Source organism: Lissotriton vulgaris, chromosome 2_1 (genome assembly GCF_964263255.1).
Source record: "Lissotriton vulgaris chromosome 2_1, aLisVul1.2, whole genome shotgun sequence".
NCBI lineage: Eukaryota > Metazoa > Chordata > Amphibia > Caudata > Salamandridae > Lissotriton > Lissotriton vulgaris.
Genome location: NC_141687.1, coordinates 544,108,043 through 544,133,836, shown reverse-complemented (window position 1 = coordinate 544,133,836; position 25,794 = coordinate 544,108,043). Strand labels below are relative to the sequence as shown.

Here is a 25,794-nt window from a genome sequence, read left to right as displayed (position 1 = left end):
CAGCAAGTCCTGGCAACTTGAAATCTGATTCTACGTGCTAAAGCAACCACCATCTTGTGCAATACAATATAGTAGCGTTCCCGTAGGTCCCAACCCTTTAAATTCTATAATGGGTAATAAAACACAATGGCGCCTTCTGTGGAATAGGTTTTTTGTAAATTGATTTAAATTATATATGTATTGTCTATGTTTTGTCACCCTGAATAAGTCTCTTTCAAGAAACGAAATTATTTGTCTACAGTAGGAGAAAGGTCTTCTTAACAAAAGAATAAGAAGACAAGAATAAAGAAACATTTATCAAAAAATCAAAAGAAGTCTGTACATTATATAACTGAATTAATGTGTACTGTCTTTCAAATGGTATCGTGGAGCTAGCCTCCGATTTGGAAGAATAGGAGGCTGATCTTCTAGATTTGTGCACCACCCTTTCTTCAATTTACTTATTTTTACTAAAAGTGACAGGAGTGAAAGTTTTTTGCCTCTCATTTTTGTAAATCATTCATTTTATATTGATGTTGTGAAGAATGATGTTTCTAAGCTTATCCAATTACCCAAAAAATATTTTCCAAAGTTCAACTCTAACCGAGTTTACTTGTGTTTTTTTCAGAATAAAATTGGTTGGCGTAATAATACCCGATTGCTGGTATATGCAACAGATGATGGCTTTCATTTTGCTGGGGATGGGAAGTTAGCAGCCATTTTGACACCGAACGATGGCCAGTGTCATATGGAAGACAACTTGTACAAGACGAGCAATGATTTTGTAAGTTTCTCATAAGAACCGATCCTAACCATGATAGGCTGGTACAGTATGAATAGCTGAAATTCTGTGAAATGTACCCTTTGAGTGAGTCATAGTGAGAGGTGTTGTAAGGAGAAGTTATGTATGAAAGAGGAACTTCAGCAAGCAAACACCCACGCCTGCCACTGGGAAACTTTACATATCAATGCAACAACTCTTTATGTTGTTTTGTTTAACTTTAGTTTTGTGGAGAAAATATAGCTTTTAGGAGTGCATCAACATTTTCTAAACGTGAGATCCTGTCACATCTCCCCCAGAAATGTAAGCTTAGGTGCTCTCTATCTATCCTATATGATGCGACTTGGGTGTGCAATATTCCCTTCAGGATAAGCTATAATATTCAAAAGATGTACACTTGCCAGACATTGACTCAGCAGGAGATGTGACTTGCAATATCGAGACATGCTGATTAATATTTATCTCCAGACACATGGAAACGTCCCATATTGTGGATGAATAGTCCGCTTTCCTAATGTTCATCTACACTGGAACTTATCTGGCAGAAATCCAGTAGGTGACTCTGCTCTTTTATACAAAAGCCAAAGAGCATTCCTCTCCAAAGCCTAATTTGAGACCATCTTTATGTGTTCTGCAAACTAGTCTTCATAGAATATGCCACACTCCAGTCTCAGTTGTAAAGTTTACAGCGTAGTTAAAAAGGCGCTCAAAAAGAATATGGAAATTGAAGTCTTTCCAGACCTTTCCTGCCTCCATGTTTAAACAATAGCTTCCAACAGTTTTCTAAATCAATAAAGAAATTGGCAGTTTAAACTGAAGATGGACAACATGGCTAAATGTGGGTCAGGTTTGTAAAAGAAATTTGAAAAATATTCAAACAGAAAAGGTCGTTACTTGTTAACAGAACTGTTGGCAAGATATGATTAACACCTTGACTGGGGCGCGAATTCCGCCGCTGTACTGGTGAATTATAGAGTGGGCGGGTTTCAGACGGCCCCCAGCCGTCCTCCTCACATGCCCACTGTGACATCGGACGGCCAAAGGCCGTCCAATGCATGGAAGGGTTTAAAAAAAGGTGTACAATACTAACAAGTACATTATGTGGGTCGTTAGGGCTCCAAAAACCTCAATTTAAAGGGGCTCATGTTAAACTGTCTTGTCTTTTGCCCGCCTTGTATTTTTCCTATTCTCTTGTTTCAGTAGTCATGCTACAGCATTATGCATTAATTAAAGTTGTATTACAGGGTTTTAGTGTCTGTGTGAATGTACATCCATGAGAGCTGAATAATAAACCTCAGCACTTGTGAGAAGAACAGGCTGAGTACTCTGTATCTTCCCACTACAGGCTAACCATTGACGGTTATGCAGCATTGACTTCTATTTTGTGATGGTTGGGAAGAAGGCTAAAACTAGTTTATCAGAAAGTGTTCGATCCTGATTGGTTCTGTTCATGGGAACCGTAGGGAGTTGCTTTTCACTGTAAAGATCTGTACTGTTTAATTGTGCATTGCTGAGTTAGTTAGATCAGATGCCCTTTCCACTCTCCTGAGAGGAGGCGCTCTTTTTCCTCATGCCTAAACAGTTAGAATCCTGGGCAAATCGATTCTCATTTACCCGCCTGAATCTTCATTTGATTTATGCTTTTAGAGGCTGACACCTTCTGCTTCACTTCGCCTCTAGTTTCGCAGATTATGGAACTTCCCTTCATAGGAAGCAGAAGCCAGTCTTGATTTACTTATGACAACTTTAAACAGTTTGACTTTTATTTTCTATTTTGAATTGCTTTGAATTAGACTGATCAATGTATTCATATGTTGATTACTGATTTGCGACTAATTTGAATGATTTATTCGTAGCTATGCTAATCGGCTAATAAACGTTCATAGTTTGCAAATCTACATCTCTCCGTCATTCTTGTGGGGCCCAATGTGCTTCACTGTAATTCATTGTACTTGATTTGCTGTGTCCCAGCTCAGTCCATGAACTAAAAGGTCCATCCGCCCGTGTGCAGCTTGTGCTTGAGTTTGCAACAACGATCGGCTTGGTGCAAATTGGCTTCATCAAATCAAAAGACCGCAAATATACTCTATTTACTGGGAGAAAGCTCCTGTACACTGGGAATATTAGGCAAGTTTATTCCACATTTAGAATCCTTTTATGGTCAAGTGGGTACAAGATATAAAGAGCCTGTGCTATCAACATACCATTGAAATATTTGCTCAAGCATCCTCCAAAAACAACTGTACAGATTGACACCAAGCATATGTCACCAAGCATAACAGGGAGGAAATGCAAGTCAAATCTGAAGTCCTTTTTGCGGTTTAGTGCAAATCTGTAAAATCGTTTTTTTTTTAAATAGCTACATGTTGACAGTGTGCTCGAGACCCAAAATATGAATGAACTTTCAAATCTAATAGGCAAATACATTAAAAGGATATGAAAGGGGTAATGTTTGACCACTGCTCCAACTTGGTAGCTAATGTTGAGGTCAGCACAATAGATGTTGCCAAGTTTCTGTGATTTATATTGATTGACATGATAACTCTGTAGAAAGTTGGAGTGGGCAGAGGACGTCACTTCTGTTTTGGAGGTGGGGAGGGCCAAGCTACAGGTTTTCTATCTTGGAGCCGTTGAGTTTGAAGCAGATTTGGCTCATCCACATTTTCTGTGCATTTTGGCTATTAGAGTCATTTGCAAATATTTTTTTCTTGCCCTTGACTCACATATATATTTGCACACTATTGGTGTATGAGTGAAATAGGAGGCAGTAGGATCTCATGAGGTTTATGACTGGATTGGTGTACCTGTTGATGGGTAGAGGAGACAGAAGAGATACTTCGTAAGTGACTGAAGATAGAGATGATGAAAACTCTCCATGTCTGACCTCAGGTGATCAGTCTTTGAGAACCATTTCAGTGACTGAATGGTAACGTGGGCCATTGATTGTAGTCGGTGAAGGAGAATGGTATGGTTTACTGCGTTGAATCAGCATGCAGAGTGGTCCCTTCTCACCTTTTTATAGGATGCTGTTCACAGATATTTGTTTTTCCTTTTGTGCCATGTTTAGGGTGTAAGTCAAATTGGTTGGTGTGGTGTCTGGTATGTTGGCACTTTCTAGGTAGGATTTTAGCTGACAGTTTTTTAAATTATTTTTTCATAAAAATCCGTGCATGTCCTCCAGTCAATAGATATTGGCTCAGCTGCATCTGGTGTGGATTTATTTAAGAGAGGGGTGACAAGCAATGGTCTAGAGGCAAGCGGACTTCCCTCATTGAAGAAATTTGCTAAATAATGCAGTTTTGGTTGGGCTGACACTTCTACTTGTTTGAGGTGGTGTCAAGTGGGCATTGGTTTCTCTAGTTTTTGCTTAGTGTGATCAGGTCTAGCATAGGGCTGATATTGGTCCTAGTTATTTGCTAAAATCATAAAGTTTGCCTTGGCATTTCTAGTTGTTGTCTGTAGGTGCAGGTGAACCGGGGATAATGACTGGTTTCAGTACTTGATCCAAGTAATGGTATTTTACTGCAGAAAAACTAGCTTTGTTTTATGTGGACTTGATGTGTTGGACGGTCGATGAGGAGATGTGAGAGAGGTCTGAGCCTTGTGAATTGGTCTAGAGTTCCACATTGGAGGTTTGTATAACATTTTTGTTGTTGTTGTTTAAGGGTGTATAAGCAAAGACTGTGGCTGTTCTGTTTGGGCCTTTCTGGAAGGGGATCCTGTTTATATCTATGGTTATTGCTGAGATAGTGTACAGTGATTCCCGTATGTGGGTGCCACACTCCACGATCATGGTGATTACACTCACTTCCTGGGTGGCTGTTGTTGTCAATTCCCCTGACCTAAGTACCTCTGCATTTACCTTTTGGGAGATGGCTGGGGTCCTGGAACTGGCATTATGACACTGCCTGCATCATGGCGTGGCCACAGTGGTTATCATCCTCAGGGCATCCTTCTGCTTCTCGGGGATGGGGACATTTGGGCTGTTGCCTTCTCTGTATCTGGTGTTATTTGCTCTTGTGGCAGCATGCTGGGGCCTCTACTTATGGCAAGGTGGAGAGAAGAGGCAGAAGGGACATGAATGGCAGGAAACATTTTCAATCAATCAATCAATCAAGGAATTGTTAGTACGCTACTCACCTTTGAGGGTCTCAAGGCGCTGAGGGGGTAGATGGCGCAGATCTGTTAAGCCGAAGAGCCAGGTCTTGAGGGTCATCCTGAAGGTGTTCAGGGAGGGGGCTCGTCTGATGTCTGCCGGTAGTTCGTTCCAGGTCTTGGCTGCAATGTGAGAGAAAGATCTTTCACCTGCTCTGGCTCTGTGGCTGCGCAGGTTTTCGGCCAGTGCAAAGTTAGAAGATCTGAGGTTTCTTTTAGGTACGTGGAAGTTGATTCTGTCGTTGAGGCATTTGGGTCCGTTGTTGTGTAGGCATTTGTAGGGGTGAGTGAGGATTTTGAAAGTGACTCTTTTCTCCACGGGGTGCCAGTGGAGACTTCGTAGGTGTTGGCTGATGTGTTCGTGTCAGGGGATGCCGAGGACGAGTCTGGTGGCAGTGTTCTGTATTGTCTGGAATTTGCGGAGTAGGGAGTTCTTGATGCCGGCGTAGAGTGCATTTCCATAGTCCAGTGTGCTTGTGATGAGTGTGTGGGTGACTGTCTTCCTTGACTCAGGGGGGATCCACTTGAAGGTCTTGCGGAGGGTGTTGAAGCAGCTGGTGGTGACGGCGTTGAACGGTTGGTTCATGGTGAGTGATGAGTCGAGTACGATGCCGAGGTTCTTGGCGTGGTCTGAAGGGGTAGTTGGGCTTCCAAGGCCGGTCAGCCACCAGGTGCTGTCCCATGCAGAAGGGTTGGTACCGAGGATGAGGACTTCTGTCTTCTCAGCGTTGAGCTTCAGGCAGCTGTTGGTCATCCAGACTGCGACTTCTTGCATTCTTTTCTGGAAGCTGAGTTTTGGGTGAGGATGAGCTGGGTGTCGTCGGCCGTGTTGTCAGACGATGGCTGCGAGGGGGGCCATGTACATGTTGAAGAGGGTGGGGCTCAGGGATGAATCATGCGGGTGTCCGCAGGTGATTTTAGTGGAGTCAGAGAGGAAGGGTGGGATTCTGATCCTTTGGCTTCTTCCGGTGAGGAATGATCGGATCCATTCCAGGGCTGTTCCTTGTATGCCTGCGTTGTGTAGTCTGGCGACCAGTGTGCAGTGGGAGACGGTGTTGAAGGCCCCTGATAGGTCGAGTAGGATGAGGGCTGCGGAGTGGCCTTGGTCCAGGAGAATGTGGATGTCATCTGTGGCGGCAAGTAGGGCGGTCTCTGTGCTGTGGTTTCTTCGGAATTCAGATTGGGACAGGTGAAGGACGTCATTCTCTTCAATGAATCGTGTCAGTTTCCTGTTGACTGTTTTCTCTGCAACTTTGGCTGCGAAGGGGAGGAGCGAGATGGGCCGATAGTTTTTGAGGTCGGTGGGGTCAGCTGTGGACTTCTTGAGCAGGGGTTTGACTTCTGCATGTTTCCAGTCGTCTGTTTTGAAGGTGGTGTTGATGGTGTGTTGTAGTACGGGTGCAATGGCGGCCGTTGCTCTGTGGTAGATGTGAGGGGGGCAGGGGTCGGTGGTTGCCCCAGAGTGGATTCTTTTCATGGTCAAGGCGGTGTCTTCGACCGTGATCGGTGTCCAGTTGGAGATGGTGGGCTGGCTGGTGTTTCTGGGGGGCGAGGCGTCATCTGTGGTGCCTGGTGGATGGTCGATGAAGTTGTCGTAGAGGTTTTTGATCTTGAGGTGGAAATAGGTTCCAAGCTTGTCACAGAGGTCTTGGGATGGGGTGATGTCTGTGGCTTCGCTGCACGGGCTGGTAAATTCTTGAATGACACTGAAAACTTCCTTGGAGTTGATGGAGTTGGCCAGGATTTTGTTGTGGATGAAATTCCTCTTGGTGGCTCTGATCTGGTTGTGGTAGTCCATCATGGCGTCCTTGTAGGTGGTGTGGTTTTCGGTTGTCTTGGTGCCTCTCCAGTTTTTCTCCAGGTCTCTGCAGATGTGTCTGGCTTCTTGAAGAGCGGTGGTGAACCAGGAGGCTTTCATGGGGCGTAGTCTGTCGGGGTTGCGTAGTGGGCGAGCTCGTCTGCGCAGTTGGAGATCCAGGTATAGCTCTGGCTGAGTCGTTTGCGTTGGGTGCCCAGGAGTGGTTGTCTCGGGTGAGAGTGGAGTTAAGTTGCTCATCAGTAACCTTGCTCCAGTTCCTTAGTGATGGGCGTGGGGCCTTGGGTTTGTTGATGGCAAAGTGTACGAAGTGGTGGTCGGTCTATGGCGGCTGCGTTGTGTGGCTGAATTTGACGCTATTTCCTGCCACGAAGATGGGGTCGAGGGTGTGTCCTGCTCTGTGGGTCGGTGTGTTGATGAGTTGTTTAAGTCCGATGCTGGTGCGGTTGTCGCGAAGGATAGTGGAGTTGGGGTTGCTAGGGTTGTCGAGGTGGAAGTTCAGGTATCCTATGATTATGTAGGTTGTTGAAGCGATGGCGTGGGGTGCGATGAAGTTGGTGATGGTGGTGGAGAAGGGTGTTCAGGGGCCGGGGGCTCTGTAGACAAGGGTTCCTCGGAGTGTGGTCTGGATCTGGAAGTGCAGGTGTTTGGTGGAGGGGAAGGTTTCGCTGGAAGTGGTGAGGCGGAGGGTGCTCTTGTGGGAGATGGCGAGGCCCCCTCCTGGTCGGTTGGGGTGCTCTTTCCTCTGGATCTTGTTTCTGTCTGGGATGGCGGTGCTGATGTCGGGGGCAGAGGATGCGTTGGTCCAGGTCTCTGTGCAGAAGGCGATGTCAGGCAAGAGAGGGTCGAGTAGGTTCCAGATTTCCATGGCGGATTTGTGTACGGAGTGTACTTTGAGGAGGATGCATTTTAGGGTGTCGCCTATGCTGACATCGGCGCTGTTGTAGGCTGGAGTGGCGGTGGGGGTCTAGCGGCAGTGGAGGCAGGTGAACTGGCCGTGGGTTGTGTTCGGCGAGGCCTGTCGGCATTCTCCACGTCTTCCAGGGTTGAGTGCAAGGAGGGTGGTGGTGTCGTAGTGATGGGTAGTGGGGGGTCCAGTGTTCCTGGCGCAGGTCGGGTCGAGGACGAGCGCACACAGGCTTGCCTTTGGTGCGCCATTGGCGCTCCCGCATTTTGTGGGTGTCTGTGGAAACCTGGGTATAGAAACCCAATATAAGATGGCCACCCCCTCTGCCTATTCCCATGAAATGTGTGAGACCTTCTGAAACTAAGATGGCATCACAAGATCCTGTGTTCCCTTTCCTTTCTCCTCCTTTTTCTTCTTCCAGTAGATGAAAGGGTAAAACATGTTAAAAAATATGTCGCAATTTGACACTTTATATACATATTTCGGTTCTTTCCCTAGTGCCTACTAGTACCGAACCTTTTTTGGGTTTTCTGGAAGGAGCCCCAATAAAGATGTATCAACTGTGCAGGGAATATCCCAGCTTATCACTCTTTAGCTGGGCTAAAACCTGGGCCCAAAATTAGACCAGGCAAGAGCAATGCCATACCATATGTAGAAAATCTGCCTCTTCCGCCCCGCATTTATGGCATCTCTGTCCTCTCGAGTGGTAAATAAAAAGTAGCCTTTTCGTGGATAAGTACGTCAAATGGACTATGTTATATTGAATCTGCTTAAACCTATCACTTACCGCCACCGCCATCTCTGTCCTCCCAAGTGGTAAATAAAATGTAGCCTTTTCGTGTATAAGTATGTCAAATGGACTATGTTATATTGAATCTGCTTGAACCTATCACTTACCGCCACCGTGCAAACCCCCCAAATTTATTTTTGGGCAATTCCGTCAGGGTAAGAGGTTCTTCAGTGAACTATTGCCACGTTTCTTTTATTTGAAGTGGCCGAAGCTGCCCATCAGAGCACAGAGCTTGATATAAATGAGTAATAAGCCTACAACACCCCCCCCCCCCAATCCCTGCCATGGATAAGAGTGTTACCAGGGTTTGCGTGGGCTCGGGAGCCTAAATTGCAGAGCCGTTGCTGCTATCTTAGCATACTGAAGGAACTGTCCATAGCCTAAATTAAACTAAGCATCCTTCGGGATATAGATCTGATAACATAATACAGCCCCCTTCCTGCCATTTGGTAACAGACATTGCTCTGGCCAACTGTTCAAATGGGTAAATCAGCCATGCGGTACTCTCTGCGGAACCAGTCTCACCGCCCTCTTCCAAAGCTTTTTCCTTCTTATGTATGTTCTTAGGAGACACCTGCCTACTTCACACTTATTTGTCAGTGGTAATAAGTCCAGTGGCTCCAAAGGTCACACTTTCCTCAGGCAACCAAAGTACAAAAACAGGGGTAACTGTTGCTTTCTGTGCTTGACAGAGGAAGGGTGAGTTATTTATGGTGACCCAAGTAATGTTTTCAGCTAGTTTGGTTTTGTGTGTTTGAGAATTTAGTATTTTTGGGGAATAAAAAAAGAGAGCATTGTCCAATTTGTTTAATTTGTCTCTAGGCAAAGTGAAGAGTAGTTCTGAAGGAAGAGTATTGCTGTCAGAAAAGATAATGAGAAACTTAGGGGGTGTAAATTAGCAGACTAGGTTCCAGTACTGGGTCAAGGCACTGGCTCATGAAGTGAGAAGAGGATTTAGACAGAATTTCCATATTGAGACTCTTGTGAGAACTCAAGTCTGTGTCTCAGAGAACTGTGGTCATAGCTACAGGGCACCAGCTGTGGCTGAAGTCCAAGTGAGAGATGTGGAACTGGGTACTCAAGGAACAGAGCATTGCCCAAAAACTGGCCCTGTGCTCCAAATCCACATGGAATGGCTGCAAGCCATAACTCACTCACAGGAAACAGCCTTAACAACGCAGGCAAATGTATAATTTTCGATTAGCTAGGTTACACAAAATCATATTTTCCTACTGCATAGCATTGTATTGCTTTGAAAGTGAAAACCACTGCTAAAAATAACTGTACATTTTTATTTCAACAGGACTACCCGTCTGTGGGCCAGTTGGCACATAAGCTTGCAGAAAATAACATCCAGCCCATTTTCGCAGTCACAAGCAAAATGGTTGGAACATATCAGGTATTTATTGATTTATTTTCGATCTATTTAGAAATGTATAATGTATTGCACATCTTCATCCATTTACTTTAGAATGCGATGTAAGTTACAGAAAAACATAGAAAACCATTAGAAAGTTAAATCAACTAAGCAGCAGAAATCCGCAAATTCTTACTTGCTGTTGAGGGTTTTGGTGAGGCAGATGTTTGGATGGGTGAGTGACTGGGTATAATTGTACTTCTATGTATACCTACAGTTATGCGTATATGATTGTTTTTAGGTCAGGAAGGACCTGCATTGTGAGAGTTTGTTTTCTGACAAGATGTTTATGAGCCCTTGGCTGGGGACAACAAGTGAGAAATGCCAGGTCATTATTAAAGTTCAAAAGAAATTAGTTTGAATCAGAGAACATAAGCCTTTTGGAAAGTAGGTCACTTGCACTTTAAAAAATCGCTTTGGCGAACAACTCACCACTTCTAGAGCGGGTCCCGGATCACCTAGGACGCCATATTAGTTGAGGAAGCACCGTTTTCCGGCGCCATCTTCTTCAGTAGCGCTCTAGCGCTCACGCGCTTGGGAGTAGAGCCTACATAAGCCGCAGACTCAGGTGGGTTCAGCCTGGAACAAGGTGCCCCCTAGGGTGTTGCCGCGCTGCATAGTACTGCCGCAGGATAGTAGCGCGTTGCGCTAGCGAAGTACATATTTTAAAATAATAATTCCTAATTTTGGTATTTGGGTTTAATATAGTTTATTTTACCTTGATTTTATTTGCGCTGTGATCGCGCACGCCGCCCCCCACTTGCACTTTAAAAAATAGCTTTGGCGAACAACTCACCGCTTCTAGAGCGGGCCCCGGATCACCTCGGACGCCATATTAGTTGAGGAAGCGCCGTTTTCCGGCGCCATCTTGTTCAGTAGCGCTCTAGCGCTCACGCGCTTGGGAGGAGAGCCTACATAAACGGGTCATGAGGACGCGCAGCGGTAACGCGGAGCGGGAGCGCCTGACGAGCGCCGGAGGAGCGCCAGAGGAAAGCCCGTTTGCGCCCGTTCGCGCACGATCGGGACTCGGGCTCAGACACTCTGCTCAGGTAAGAGTCTATACTCGTGATGACCTTCTAGCTTGCAAGGGAACAATCATTTCCCGGTGCTTACATACGCTAGACCTGACGAAAGGCCATCAAGCATGTAATCACTGCCCTTTTCAAGTAACGGAACAGGCTTTTGACGAAGCTAAACAGACTACAACCCTGAAGATGGCCTTACTTAACTGTCGATCCCTGCCTGGACATAAGGAGGAAATTTCACTCTTAATCATCCACGGAGATCTCAACGCCCTGTTTCTTGTGGAGACTTGGCTGGGGGCACATTCTGGCCCAGATCTGGTCGAGGCACTACCCCCAGGATATATAGCACAGCATAAAGACCGTCCAGGAAGGGTAGGAGGAGGGATTGCAATTATCCATAGGGAGAATATAAGCTGCCGACTACAGGATACTAGGATTCAGGGATGTGAAAGTACACATTTCACCCTCCATCCCTCATGTGAGAGCTCGATAGCAGGGATGTTGATCTATCGACCACCAGGCCCCCTTGGCACATTTCACGAAAGCTTGCTGGAGGCGGTGATAGGAGGGGTATGTGCGGTCACAAACTTCCTGCTATTAGGAGATTTTAACCTCCATTTTAACAAGCCAGGAGATAGGGCAACTAAAGACTTAGAAAATGACCTAGAGAGCTATAACCTTAACCTTAAGGTTCGGCGCCCCACGCACAAATTAGGAAATACTCTTGACCCCATTTTTACTAACATTGCGACTATAACAGTCCTGGAGCCTTACCCTGTCCCCTGGTCGGATCACTCAGGGATTCCTTTGCACTGGAGAATTTCCAGGACGAGTACTACTACTTCCTCAGACAGAGGACTAATAAGACCTTGGACAAAACTTGACTTGGACGAATGGAAGGGACTGTTAGAAAGCAGTAAGCCTCCGGATAATCCTAATGTGGAAGGGGCTGTCAATAATTTTAATCAGTGGATCACCCAATCCCTAGATAAGCTTATACCGAAAAAACCCTCAACAATTAGGAAGGGAGAGTTTAAACATCCATGGTTTACCTCAGACTTAAGGATACTAAAACAAGAATGTAAAAGGGCAGAACGACATTGGCGGAAGGATTTTAGCGTGGAAAGGAAGACCAGTTACAAAGCCACACTGAAGAAATACAAAACCACTCTAATTACCACTAAAACTGCATTCTTTGCGAACAAAATCGAATCCGCTGCCAATGCCCCCAGGGAAATGTTCAAGATTGTAAAGCTCTTGACAAAAATCCCAGATCCCCCCGTAAAAGTAGACGAGCAGGACACAAGATGTGATGACATGGCAAACTACTTCCAGACCAAAATACATAAAATTCTTGAGACGATCCCGGTATCGGACCCGGCCTCACATCATAGTGTACCTCCCCCGGAGGAAAGAAGTGAATGTCCAACACTCTCCGAGTTTGCCCCCCTCACGGAAAAGCTTCTCCCCTCTCTGTTGAGGAGTATAAAAAGTGGATCACCACGAGACCCAGTCCCCATGAAAATACTTAACCAGGCACTTCCAACCATCAGCGAACCCGTAATTAAGATGGTTAACACCTCCCTGGAATCGGCTACGGTCCCAAAGGCATGGAAAGTGGCCATGGTCAGATCCCTGATTAAAAAGCCGAACCTCGACCCAGGAGACCCGGCTAACTATCGACCGGTATCCTTGTTACCTGGGATGGGGAAATTGACCGAAAAATTGGTAAACATCCAATTGGCGGCATTCCTGGAGAAGCACAATCTTCCCCATCCATCCCAGACGGGGTTCAGGAAGGGACAAGGCACCGAGACAGCACTGTTGAGGGTGGTAGAAGAGGCCAGAAGGATTTTGGATGCAGGTGGCAGCGCGGCCATTATCCTTCTGGACCTCAGCGCCGCCTTCGACACGGTAAGTCATCATCTGCTGCTGTCTTGACTCCGGAACATCGGGGTAACCGGGAAAGCCATGGAGTGGTTGAGATATTTTCTCGAGGAAAGATATTTTCAGGTGTTTGAGGGCAACAACTGCTCTCGCCTGTTAGCGTTACAGTGTGGGGTACCACAGGGGTCGTCCCTTAGCCCCACACTGTTTAATGTCTACATGGCCCCGTTGGCGGAACTAGTTGCTCCGTTTGGCATCCAGTTAATAAGCTATGCGGATGACACCCAGCTGGTGTTTTCCTTGCAACAAACAGATGCTCCCCCGAACAATCTGGCTAATTGTTTGGAGGTGGTAGTAAACTGGATGAATTCGTCTCAGCTCAGACTTAACGGAGGAAAAACTGAGCTGATGCTCTTAGGAAAGCAGGAAATCCCCGACTGTCTAGCTTGGCCCACTTGTATGAGTGCCATACCACCACCCAAACCAGAAATAAAAAGTCTAGGCTTCTGGCTCGACAACGCTCTGTCCTTCGAAACACAAGCCAGAAAGACCTCTGCAGTCTGTCATGGGATACTCAAATCCCTGCGCAAAATCCTGCCCCAACTCCCTGAAAAAGCAAAGAAGACCGTAGTCCAATCCTTGGTTTTATCACGAATTGACTACGGGAATGCTATATACCTTGGGGCACCGGCATCCACTTTTAAAACCTTACAAGTGGCTCAGAACTATGCCACCAGGATTTTGACTGGAACTAGTCGATATATTTCGGCGAAGCCAGCTTTAAGATCACTCCATTGGCTCCCGGTGAAGGAACGGGTGCGATTTAAATCCCTATGCATCACATACAAGATCATGCATGGAGAAGGCCCTTCCATTTTGGAAAATATGATAAGTCCCTACAAGCCCCAACTTAATCTCCGCTCAAGTGACCACAACCTGGCAATCATTCCCAGGATAAAGCGAGCCCGCTCGGGCGGCCGGCTCTTTTCTCTGCAAGCAGCAAGAGAATGGAATGCCCTCCCATGTAACTTGAGGCAGGAACAGACCTTCCTTCAGTTTAGGAAGAAACTCAAAACCTTCCTATTCCCCAGAAATTAGCTTGCAGTAGGAATGTAGATCGGACTAGCCCAGGGTCACCGTTGCCAAGAGCGCTGGGATGCCTACGGGTAGCCATGCGCTATACAAGTGATTTTACAATTACAATTACAATTACAATTACAATGATTAGTGGATCGTTTGTTTTGGGTTTCTAATCGGGTTATGTGAGAAATGGCTTTTCCCCTTTGACTCTTCATGTTTTGTTTTCTTTTTGGGCTACTTGATTCATGGACTGGTCTCACTACCTGAGTCTCACTCAAGGTAAACCCTGTTGAAATGTGTTGAGAGTACCAACTACCAGTGTTCATCATTTAAAATAAGGTCCAATCCTGCACAGATAGTTTAAGAGGCTCTAGGTTAATTGCAGATGAACACATACGCATGTGCATACATGTGTAATCGGAGCAGGTGAGACTATCATCTAATTCAGCTCTATATCAGTGCACAGGTAGTATGTTGCAGAGGTGACCCTCAATAAGAGTGGGCATAATAGTGTGAGATTCTACATCTGTAGTGTTTCACAGAGGTATGCAGAGTATTTTACTGTATTATACTCTATGGGTGATATCGGCACCAAAGTACCGTTTCGTCATAGTTAGGCCTAGAGACCAGCATGGTGCATCAATCTCAGGTAAATCAGGATATTGAAATTAATTTCCACATATCTGCACTGCCTGTGGCACTTCAAGGTTTATAGTTTTCCTCTCACACAGCTCCTAATTAGAATCTGGCCTTTGAATCACCCTACTAGGCCAAGTTAATTACTTTACTGGCCAGCTGAGGATCAAAGACCTCGTCAGACAATATGGCTTTTAGCCAGTATGCAAGCCTTCTTCTGGGAGTGGATAAGGTAGGAAGAGAAACTCCCTTTGCAAATTACTTTTCACATTACAGCTCGCATAGGAAAGCTCAACCCCACAGAAACAAAAGAGGATATCCAGACCTGTGGAGCCTGTCACATTAGGGGCTGCGTTTTGAGGTTTTGGAGGCACGGGACCAGGCTGGACTGTGGTAGTTAGAGTCGGGCTTAGGCTCTCAGAGAATATATTTCAAAAGACCAGTTGATGACACTATTTTGGAAATTCCTAAAATGCTGGGCAGGGGGGTTGGGGGAAGGTGGAATGATGATGTCATCTTAGAACTACTAGACCTCCCTCCACCAATTAAAACCTTTGTTCAAGGGAGAGAATTTTGAGAATAGTCGGCACCTGGGGAAACAACATTAGTGGAATACCCAGCTAGAAAAGAGAAAATCCCTGACTTCGCAGAGACAGACTTCAGGACTTCGGACTTCAGCTGAGACCCAGAATTAGGATTTGTTTATCTAGGGCAGTGGCACTGCCTCCCCTAAACCCCTCTAGAGGACAGTAGAAGGATGAACCTGCTGGAGAGAACCCTAGAGGGTTCCCCAGATTCTTCTTTGGACTGGTCCTGCAGGTGTGTGACCACCAGATGGAAGAGGCCCTGATTTCTGATGACTCACAGGTTCCTTGTAAGAAGCTAGGATAAGTTACGAACTAGAGAGTGCTAGGATAAGTTACGAACTAGAGAGTGCAGCCAGGAAGGGCAGGTGTCCGTGGGGAACTAAATGTACTGCTGAGGAAGGCCCTAGGTCGGTCCAGGAGAGGTATCAGGCACCCATAGGGTAGACAGGTCATGGTCATGGAGCTATAGAGTAGGCCCTACTCTCTCCCTACTCTGAGGGAGACCGATGAGAGAAGTAAGCTCTAGACGAATAAAACATTATGGTTGCCAGAAGGTGGAAAAATCAAGAGTCAAACAACACTGGAACCTTCCAATTTGGCCCAACATGGGCTAAAAAAACACATGAAGAAGCTTGGTCACCTAGGGGGACCACCCAGATCGGAGGCACAGGGCCCTCTGTTTTCTATCAAATGTCTATTTGATTTGACATTTCCCCAGGGGCCAAAGCAGCTGGGAACTGGCATGGAAGGCATGTGTGTTTCTTCTCTTCTTGATTAAAAATTGCCTCTTTGGGACCCATATCCCAGGAACTTATGGCAGAATGTAAATTAAAGGATACCTAAAATGCAACTGGCTCTTATCTACAGTGGCCAGTACCCAAGAAGCGTTGACCTGACAGGCCCAGGGAGTCCCAGGGCCTTGGTGGAGCAAGTTTGGGTTGCATGCGAAGTCCCCAGGCCAGAATCACCATTTTATGCTCTCTTGCATCAGAAAGGGAGAGCGATTGCAGCAGCCGTCTTCCATCTAAGTGGGCAGAAGACAAAGAGGAATGGAGCAAGGGTTGAGGAGCGCCCTTGTGGTCCCCAATGAGGGCACACCTCTTTTTTGTTTTTAAAGAAAAAATCCTGCTCAACAAAAGAGCAAAGCAGTTACAAAAAAGGAAAATCCTGCTGTCCCAACAAAGGTCACAATGCACCTGAACAGCTGAGTGCACCATAAGCCTTTGCGATGGCTCTCACATTTGCATATTTTGCAAGGGCACCACCTATGGGTCAGAGTTGTTTTGGAGGGCTTCCAGGAGTGCAGCAGCTCCCCCTCAAGACCAGTTCATTTTTCCAAGTCTTACTCTACTCTACTTACCCAGCCGGCTTTCCATGTAGCCGTAACTGTCCTTATCGGCACTAGAGCCGGTGGTCTTCCTGTCCTCTGCTGCGATGGCTGCCCTGCTTTCTCTAGTCACAGACTTGGGGTGCATGGGTGAGGCCACTGCCATTTGGGGGGGGGGATGATGGCGCTCCCCCTTACTTCATCGTTGGGAGCCTGGAAATGCGGTTCCAGGCCCCTTTTCTGTGTGACAGCACTCCCCTCCATCTTTTGTCAGTGGCCCATGGACAGGGTCTCTGGCCCCTTAAATTAATATGCCGGCCTGGGGGATGGGGTCCTCAGGACTCACAAAGCTCAGCGGAGGGAGTCCAAAACATAACCCCTCCTGAGCTCATTAAAGATTAATGCACTTGCGCTGTCCCCCGGTCACTGGTCCACCTCAGGAGTATGGAAAGAAAGGGCTGTGGAGCCCCACACCCTCTTTTTTACTTTGGTTCAAGGTCAAATCCACTGAAACGCCATAACTCAAGCCTTGATGGGCCGAGTCTAACCATCGTGGGCTCATTTTGCTCCTGATGGCTAGTTCTAGCCACCAGGAGCATTTTCAGTGGTCTTTCTTGGCTAAGAGGGCACACTGCGCAGGGAGATAGCTCCACTGGCTTTCTGGGCCAGCCTTTCTCGTTTTCTTGGTTTCTGGTGCTCCTCTTCTGTTGCTTGGGAACATAAGTCTAGATCTTCCCTCAAAGGGTTCCCTTACACCTTTGAAGGGTGTAAGGGAACCAGCTTCCCTGGTCCTGGAGAGACCCACTGGTCCTGGGGTCAACTATAGGCAGAGTCCTTAGTCCATTAGATCATTAGTAGCCTTGTCCTTACAGTTGTCAACTGTATTGCCGCTGTGCAGTCCGGAGTCCAACTGTCCTTCTCTCCCTTGTGCAAGAGTTTTTAAATAGGGTTCAAAAGTTATAAAAGCCATGCACTCCAGGCCATTCTTAGGGTGCCACATCACTCCTCCACCCCTGTCCCAATCAACCTGCTTAGAAAGCTGGGACAATTCCAGATGGTGCTGTCAAGAGGTACAAATAGTGAGACTCATCCACAGCAAAAAGTCCAAAACTGCGTGATCAAAAAAAGCAAACAATTTGGGTGTACTTAATGGGCGGACCCCATTTGCAACAAGCTGCAACCAGTTATTTGGTTATCTGTAGACTGAAGAACCACCCTTTGCCTATCATGTCAATGACCCTTATTTCACAGAATTGTTCAATTTGTGCCGGACAGGAACAGACATGAAGATCGAACATTAGGTGCACAATGCTGAAAAATAATTAAAAAAATAGACTAATTACTGGGGTGTAAAACATTCTTTTGTATATTAAACTTAATCAGCCAACTGAAGCTTAGAAGTCACAGACTCTGCTAGAGGTAAGCTGGATTCATAAAAAGTCATTGTTTCCTCCTAAAAGTAACCTGTAGAAAGGTAATAACTACCACCATGCTTTGGCTGAAGCAATGAACACGAACTTGTTTTGAGTTTAACTCTTGCTCACTGACTTCACAATCATTACTTACTTACTTACCAAGTTTTGGTGACTACCCCAGCCTCATTGTAAACGATTTGCTCTCTATGACTGTGTTTAATTTAAGGGTGAATGTTCTAACTCATGAATTTCAGTCAGTCGCCTGCTCCTCGCGCTCATCCAGCACCATGTGGTCAGTCACACCTAAGCTATCCTCCGGTCTACTACAGCCAAACTCCTTTACATCAGTGTTGCTAAATGGCTGAAATCCAGTTAATCTGAAATACTATTTATCCCTGTGTCCATCTCGCATCCACAGCCTCCCCAAAGAGGAAGGGATCCAAGTGTACTGAAGCCCAGCATGCTAGGAAATCAGCTCTTCAGCCTTCAGTTCTCTTTGAAATACTAGGGGAACAGAATGGCCAGTCCGGCCCTGCTAACACAGATTAAACATTGCAAATCAAAAACATCATAGTTCTGTTAATTACATACTTTGTGATAATAGCCACACTGTACCCAATCTAGCAATATAAATGACTGCTATAAATACTCCTCACATTAACACTTATTCATTAGTACATTGGATTTCATACAAAAGTTTATTTTTATTTTTTCACCAACCAGTTAGATACATTTGACCTCGGCAAAACACGTTGGATAAATCATATTTAATATAGGAACATATTTACCTAATGTAATTGTTTGGATGAATGAGGGGTAATTTCGTGTAGTTTCATGCAGGTAATCTACAATAGCCTATTTTACCTTGAATTGGTAATTATGGGTTCATACCTGTAAAAACAAGCATTGTTATCATGTAGACCACATATAGCTCTTAGGCCCAAGTATCTTGTGTGAGGTGTGAAAATACTCCTGATCCTCAAGTGCACATTACACAGATGATTGTCATTCTCTTCTCATTTTAAAGCAACCGTGGAATTCGTTAGTAGCAGTGCAGTAGCATATGGGTGCACCCTGTCAAACTAGCGCGGCCAAACAAAACGTGTGTGTGCCCATTTCAGACTCCCTTGTGCAAGTTGGTGTTGCAGAAGTTGCTGCAGTTGCTTGCTTGGCTTAGCAGTATTGCCATGTTTCCTTCGGGGCTGTGAATGATTGAATTCCATAGTCTGATGCATGTACCATAATACTGAAGCATGGGGTGGCAACTCATTCCTGGAGCCACATTGGATGTGTGCTAGCTCCAAGGGAAGCACACATTTAGCATTCGCCCTGCATGGTAGGACAGAAGGGGTCGCTGACACTTTGCAGCCTCTTATCTCGTCTGTAATACGCATTGCACCAGCCCATGATAGGTATCGGCACAGGCCGAAGGGGGTCTTCCCTCCTTTGCTTAGAGGCGTGATGCAGGTGCAAAGAAAGCAGAGGAAGGCGCGAGAACTATCAGCCACATAGCAGACACACAGGCAGTGTGCCACCTGAAGGTGCCTCTCGAGAGGGGCAAGTGGAACGGATCGGATGTCCAGGGACCCCCCAGGCAAGGAAGGTCCGACCTTGTCTCTGCCTCCCAGAAGAATCCTGCTCCGCCTTGACAGACCTTGCCTGGCTCGCTGACTGCAGTGAAAGGCAGACCAGTTGTTTCCATACGCAGTGTTCCCAGTGCACGTACAAATATATATGCATATATATGTAATGTGTTCACTTTCTTTTGTTTTCAGGGGCTCAGTAATATGATACCGAAGTCTGCCGTTGGAGAGCTGTCTGCGGATTCCAACAACATCGTCGATTTAATTAAGGAAGCTTACCAGGTGACTTAAATGATGAATTATCAAGAGCAGTTCGAGTGAACCCTTATTGTAAATCGATGTGCATCTCACAACCGCAGAGAAAGCGAGGAGATCATTTTGAGGTTATGTTCAATCAAAACCTGGTCTCTATTTCAGGACATGCATAGACCGTGTGACTTTGAAATACAACGGATTGCAGGGAAATACACATACAGGCATAGACACAGACAAAAGAGTCTACAAGGCCACATACAGACACACACCCACATACATACAGCCATACATATTCAGACACGTAACCGCTGGCACGCAGACACACGTACATAGCCACAAATGCATAAAGATACACAAACACACTACGTACACTCAGTTAGACACACAATAGCATATAGATCAAACCAACAAGTATAGTTTTTTAATGTTAGTGCTTCTACACTGATTTATGATTGTATGCGTGCAGTTGTGAGGATTGTTTAGTTGGAGATTATAAACACAAGTGAATGGAAGGATGTGTGAGTGGGTTTAGGGATGACTGAATGCACGTTGAATGAGTGAGAGAATGCAAAGTCAGGTGGTAAGAAGAACAGGGCATTTTATGGATGAACTGACGCCCAGGTGGCCAATAACAAGCAAGACACTGCGTGCCTAATACCATTGAACCCACTACCATTACACAGAATAGGCCACAGGAATTTGCTTGCCTAAAGGGTTTTTTTGCAACCACAGTCTGAACTCCCCAGCTATGATAAGCATCCCCTGCAGGACTGACGTTTGAGGAGACTGTAGGGTCCTATTATTGAATTTCCACTTTTGCGGATGGGCATGCCAACTCCCTCCCGAGGCCTTCCAGGCTAGTCAGAAGGGTCCAGTAGCAGGCCCCGGAGGGAAGACTTTCGGCTGCCTCTGCTTCAGTAATTGCCGGACCATAAGTGTGTCCAGAAGGCAGCCTGCCACATGGACCCTAAGTAGGACTACATTATGCCGCTGCAGCCACCAACGTACCAGTGTCAATGTGCTACAGCCCGGGATACATCAGACAAAAGTGACAGCACAAGTAGGTTTCCTAGTATGCATGTGCCAGGCAAAGTCCCCTCATTATAGTAAACAAACGGCGAGTAGTTGGTGTTTTTTTGTAGTATCTTGAACTAAGCAAATAAGCGCTTTCTGAGACATTATATTTGACCTAAATATACTACTACTTTTTTCAGAACAAAATCCTTAAGATTTCAGTTAATATTTCCTGTACCATAAATCTTACTGCAAGACCCACCCCCTGCCTCACCACACCCAGGCCGCCCCGTCCAAACCAACCGAGATCCTTGTGACCGAACCAATGTGCCGGGCCCTGGTATCAGCACCAGAACTGGGAGGCAAAGCGCTGGATTCGCGATCACAAAGGAGGCGAAAAACCACAAATTTCCGATCTGAAACAAATATACAAGTGAGCGCTGTGCTAAAACATAAAATCTGGTGCCTGTGCACAGTAATTAAATAATAATGATTAAAGCGGACACCATGCTGAAATATAAAGCGCAGTGACCCATGCATATTAGCACAAAATAAAACAAGAAGTCCCTAAACACAACATATGAACACTGACAGCGTAATGAAACTGTTATTGGTCAATCACCCTTCCGAAAATACAGAAGTGATGTATCAGGAGCACCAACCAATAAGGAGCCAGGAAAGAAGAGTAAGGCAGGAGGTAACCAATGGCAAGCAGCAGGCGGGATTGCACTTGCTATACTGCTTACAGCAGGTCTTGCAAACAGCGCATGCATGCTGCCTAGGCTCCGCCTAAAAAATGACACTTTTTATATTATGGGGTATTCAACCATAAAGAATACCTGGTGACGTAAGTAGTTCTTGTTTAAATTTCAGGCTTTTTGAGCAAGGAGCATTGATTAACACTGAATTTAATTTTGCAGGTAGTACATTTTAACGAACACTAAACCAATAACTCTGGTGATGAAAGAATTATGGCATCTAGAAACACTTGTCTATGGTTATGGGTTTTCTCCTCCATGGACAGATGTGTCTTATGATGTATTTTTTCTGAAACTTTGGGAAAACGAGTATCAAACTTGACATTTTAAGCATAGAGCCGTAACGCAAAATAATGGGGCCCGCCTGTAGAATGCAATAGGGGGGCCCTGAGTCTCCCATATCTCACAGATTTTCATTGCTATTGGACTTGATGGGGCTCCCTGGAAAGACGAAGGACCCCCGAGAAGTGTTGGTGAACCCCGTACCACGAGGGCTGCAGGGCCTGCTTTATGCCCATGTTTAAGCAAAGAGATTTGAACAAAAGAATGAATGACAACCAGATTAGTACTGAAAGCAGTTCTAAAACTATGAGGCCTATTAGGATGGCGGACGGACCTGCGTCCGACCGCCACCCGAGATGGGGGGACCGTCCGCAGGGGCAGCGGCAGTCCTCAGTTGGAATCAGGATGTGACCGCCACCCTGGCGGTCACATCCCGCATATATAACATTGCGGCGGGTGCTGCTTTAAGCAGCACCCGCCGCAAAGTCAAATATGCATGCTGTGCATTTGCATGTACAAAGCGGCAGGCACCGCGCGGTGCCTGCCGCATTGTGCATGCAAATGCAGGGGGGTACCATAGGTACCCCCCATGTGCACCCCCCAACACCCTGGGGGCTCGCAACGGGCCCCCAAAAACAAAAGACCCCATGCTTTTCCACGGCGGAAAAGCATGTTTCCGCCTGCATCGTAATATGGCTGGCGGTGTCTTGCAGACACCGCACCATATTTGTGTACACCCACCGCGGATCAGCGGCAGACGGACTTGCCGTCCGCCGCTGATCCCAACGCCATCGTAATGTGGCGGTTGGTGTTTTCCCTCACCAAGGCGGTGAATCTGCATCCTCCAGCCCGGTGGTGGCTTCCGCCGGCCCGGAGGAATGCGGATTCACCGCAATCCTAATCGGCCCCTAGATGTGGTCAGACAGGTGTACACACTCAACAGACCTGGTTATGGATCAGCATCGCTCTTAACCTACGACCTGTCTAACAGGACTCTGACAGGAAGAGTCAGTAACACAAGTTGGTTCTACTCTTCCTCTATGTGGTTGTCTCTATTTCTCTTTGGCTCCCTGCACTGTGCTTCCCCCAGGTATGTGGGCACCATACATGCAGCTTGAATGGTGACTTTCCTTGAACAGACAAGCACATAGTGAGCCTTACTGACACACTCATTTTCTGCCATGCGACCTGCCTGACAGCCACTCTGGGAATGTGAACATCTGCTCATCACTGCTGTTACTTGGGGAGGGACCAAGGCCACCAGTGGAAGGCAGCGGCTTCTTGGTTCAGGTGACTAATATAGGACTACAGAGAATGTACTTCAGGAACCAACTACGCCATTCATTAAGAGATTAAGAGTAGCAACACATCCCATCAGGGGTGGCAAGCCTTTAATGGGCAGGGTCACCACTTCTCAGCACATCTCAGCAAGGTGTATATCTTTTTTGAACAGTATCAACATTTCTTTGAAGAGATTAAGCATATTTCATGGACAGTGCCAACACTTCGAGCGCCTCTCTCTATGTTGCAGGTCAGACTGAGAGATGTCAATGATTCAGCGCATGTTTAGTAGTAATAATGTAATGTAGTGGACTTACAAGAGATGCACCTTACCCACAGGGAGGAGCTCTATCCCACTGATTTTCACTCTACCACTTCAAAATGCAATGGAGGAACCTTATCTTCTCCTTGATCATTTGTGTAGACTCATCTAACCCATACAGCTGACAGGGAAGGCAGATATATTATGGTAATAGGTCCATTGCAGTCTAACGCTCTCACATTGGCGACAGTCTATGCTCCTAACACAAATCAAGACTCTTTAATCTCCTTACTCAGGGCCTTATTGGGTTTAGTATTAAGAGGGATATTACTTACAAGAGATTTTAACTTTTTACGGGACCCCTCACTAGATAGAATAGCGCAGTCTTCGTCTCACCAAAGGGTTTTTTCTAAAAAACCTAAAAACAGTTTAGAACTAACTCTTGAATAGAACGTAATGTAAATGTGCGAGCTTGAAAGAAGTAGCCGTATGGATGAAAGGCAGCCGCCTTAAACTTAACTCAGACAAAACGGAAGTGCTCATCCTAGGATCAACCCCCTCCGCCTGGGACGACTCATGGTGGCCTTCGGATCTGAGCTCAGCACCCATACCCACGGACCACGCACGTAACCTTGGCTTCATCCTAGACTCTTCACTCTCGATGACCAATCAAGTCAACGCCGTCTCATCCTCCTGCTTCAACGTACTTCGTATGCTCAAAAAAATCTTCCACTGGATCCCCGCCGAGACAAGAAAGACTGTCACCCACGCACTGGTTACGAGTCGACTAGACTACTGAAACACCCTCTACGCCGGAATTACAGCAAAATTACAGAAAAAACTCCATATGCATCCAAAACGCATCAGCGAGACTCATTTTGGACATCCCTCGCCAAGATCACATTTCCGGCCACCTGAAAGACCTCCACTGGCTTCCCGTCAACAAGAGAATAACATTCCGTCTCCTCACCCACGCACACAAGGCCCTCTACAAACTAGGTTCCGAATGCCTCAACACTCGACTTTGCTTCTACACACCCACCCGCCAACTGAGATCCTCCAATCAAGGCCTCGCCGCAGTTCCGCGTATCCAAAGATCCACCATGGGAGGTAGATCCTTCTCCTACTTGGCGGCCAAGACCTGGAACTAACTCCCCACTCACCTCCGCCTTACACAGAACCACATCTCCTTCAGAAAAGAACTTAAAACCTGGCTATTCGACAAATAAGGAACCCCCTCCCCAAGCGCCTTGAGACCCTCTGGGTGAGTAGTGCGCTATATAAATTCTTGAACTTCAACTTGAACTTGAACTTGAACTACACCTTTTTCTTGTACATTCACAGGTCCTACTCCAGGATATATTAAATACTGCCTAATAATTCATTTCTGCAGTGGATGCAAGAGATTTTGATCCATCAGTTTCTTTATCTGATCTCTGTTCTTGGGATGTTGAACTGAGCAGACCGGGGATATGATTTTTCACCTTGCAGTTCTGAGAGATCCAATAGTAATATCGGAACCACGGAGTCACATCATTGATTATTTTACATACAACCTCCCACTGGACATTGGCTGGGCATGTACCTATCATTCAAAGCTATCATCCGGGGTCGATGTATTGCATCTCTGGCCAGTATTTGGAAAACCAAGGCATGCAGAGTGTTCCTTCTTAGAGGACCAACACAGTAAAGCTGAGACAGAGCATAAGGAAAAATGCCTTGAGGTTGCTACAAATGACAGTAATGTCCCTAAGGGCAAAGCTGAATGCTTTAATCCAACTAGAGCTGAGGGTGCAGAGTCTAAATATCGAGTTTTTTATATCGACCTATAGAAATATCGAGTTTTTAATATCGAAGGTACAGAATATCGAGGTCAAGAATATCGTTGGACAGAATATCGACCCTAAGGTAAGTAATATCGATTTTTTTTATATCGATGTAAGTAATATCGAAGTCAGTCGATAAAGACCTGCTGACCTTCAGAAAACTCCTCAAGACCTGGCTTTTCAAACAGTAGCACCATTCCCCACCCCAGCGCCTTGAGACCCTCACGGGTGAGTAGTGCGCTTTACAAATGATATGATTGATTGATATCAAATATATCGATGTTACCAATCTCGATGTTACTAATATCTATTTTTGTACTTCTGTTATGTATTTTATTATGTATTTAATATGTATGTGTTATATGTTTTTTAAGTATTTTACTTGTTTTAAATTATATGTGTACTATTTTTATATATTAATAATGTTATTTTTAATTAAATTTTATGTTTTAGTACCGGAGCGGGTTGTGGGTTTATTGTGGGGAATATGGTGGGAAATAATTTAATAATAGTAAATTAATTATTAATTTTTAGGAATTATTAATTAATTTTAATTCATTTTTGGATGTAAGTTCTGTAGCCGGTAGTGGGTTTATAGGGGAATTGGGTGGGAAGTATTTTAATTATAATTAAGTAATGATTTATTTTTATTTTTTGGTATTCATAATTAAATTATTTTCAATTAATTATTAATTGGCAATTACATTTTTTAATTGTTAATTCACTTTTTT

At 45.6% G+C, this 25,794-nt stretch overlaps 1 protein-coding gene across 1 annotated transcript in view; it reads left to right on the top strand.

The window, feature by feature from the left end:
* Positions 1-25,794, top strand: part of ITGB2 (integrin subunit beta 2) — a 466,167-nt gene that overhangs the window by 348,416 nt on the left and 91,957 nt on the right. The window contains exons 9-11 of the mRNA XM_086955517.1: positions 608-763; positions 9,732-9,827; positions 19,578-19,667. Coding sequence (XP_086811643.1) covers positions 608-763; positions 9,732-9,827; positions 19,578-19,667 — 342 coding nt within the window. The remainder of the gene's footprint in view (positions 1-607; positions 764-9,731; positions 9,828-19,577; positions 19,668-25,794) is intronic.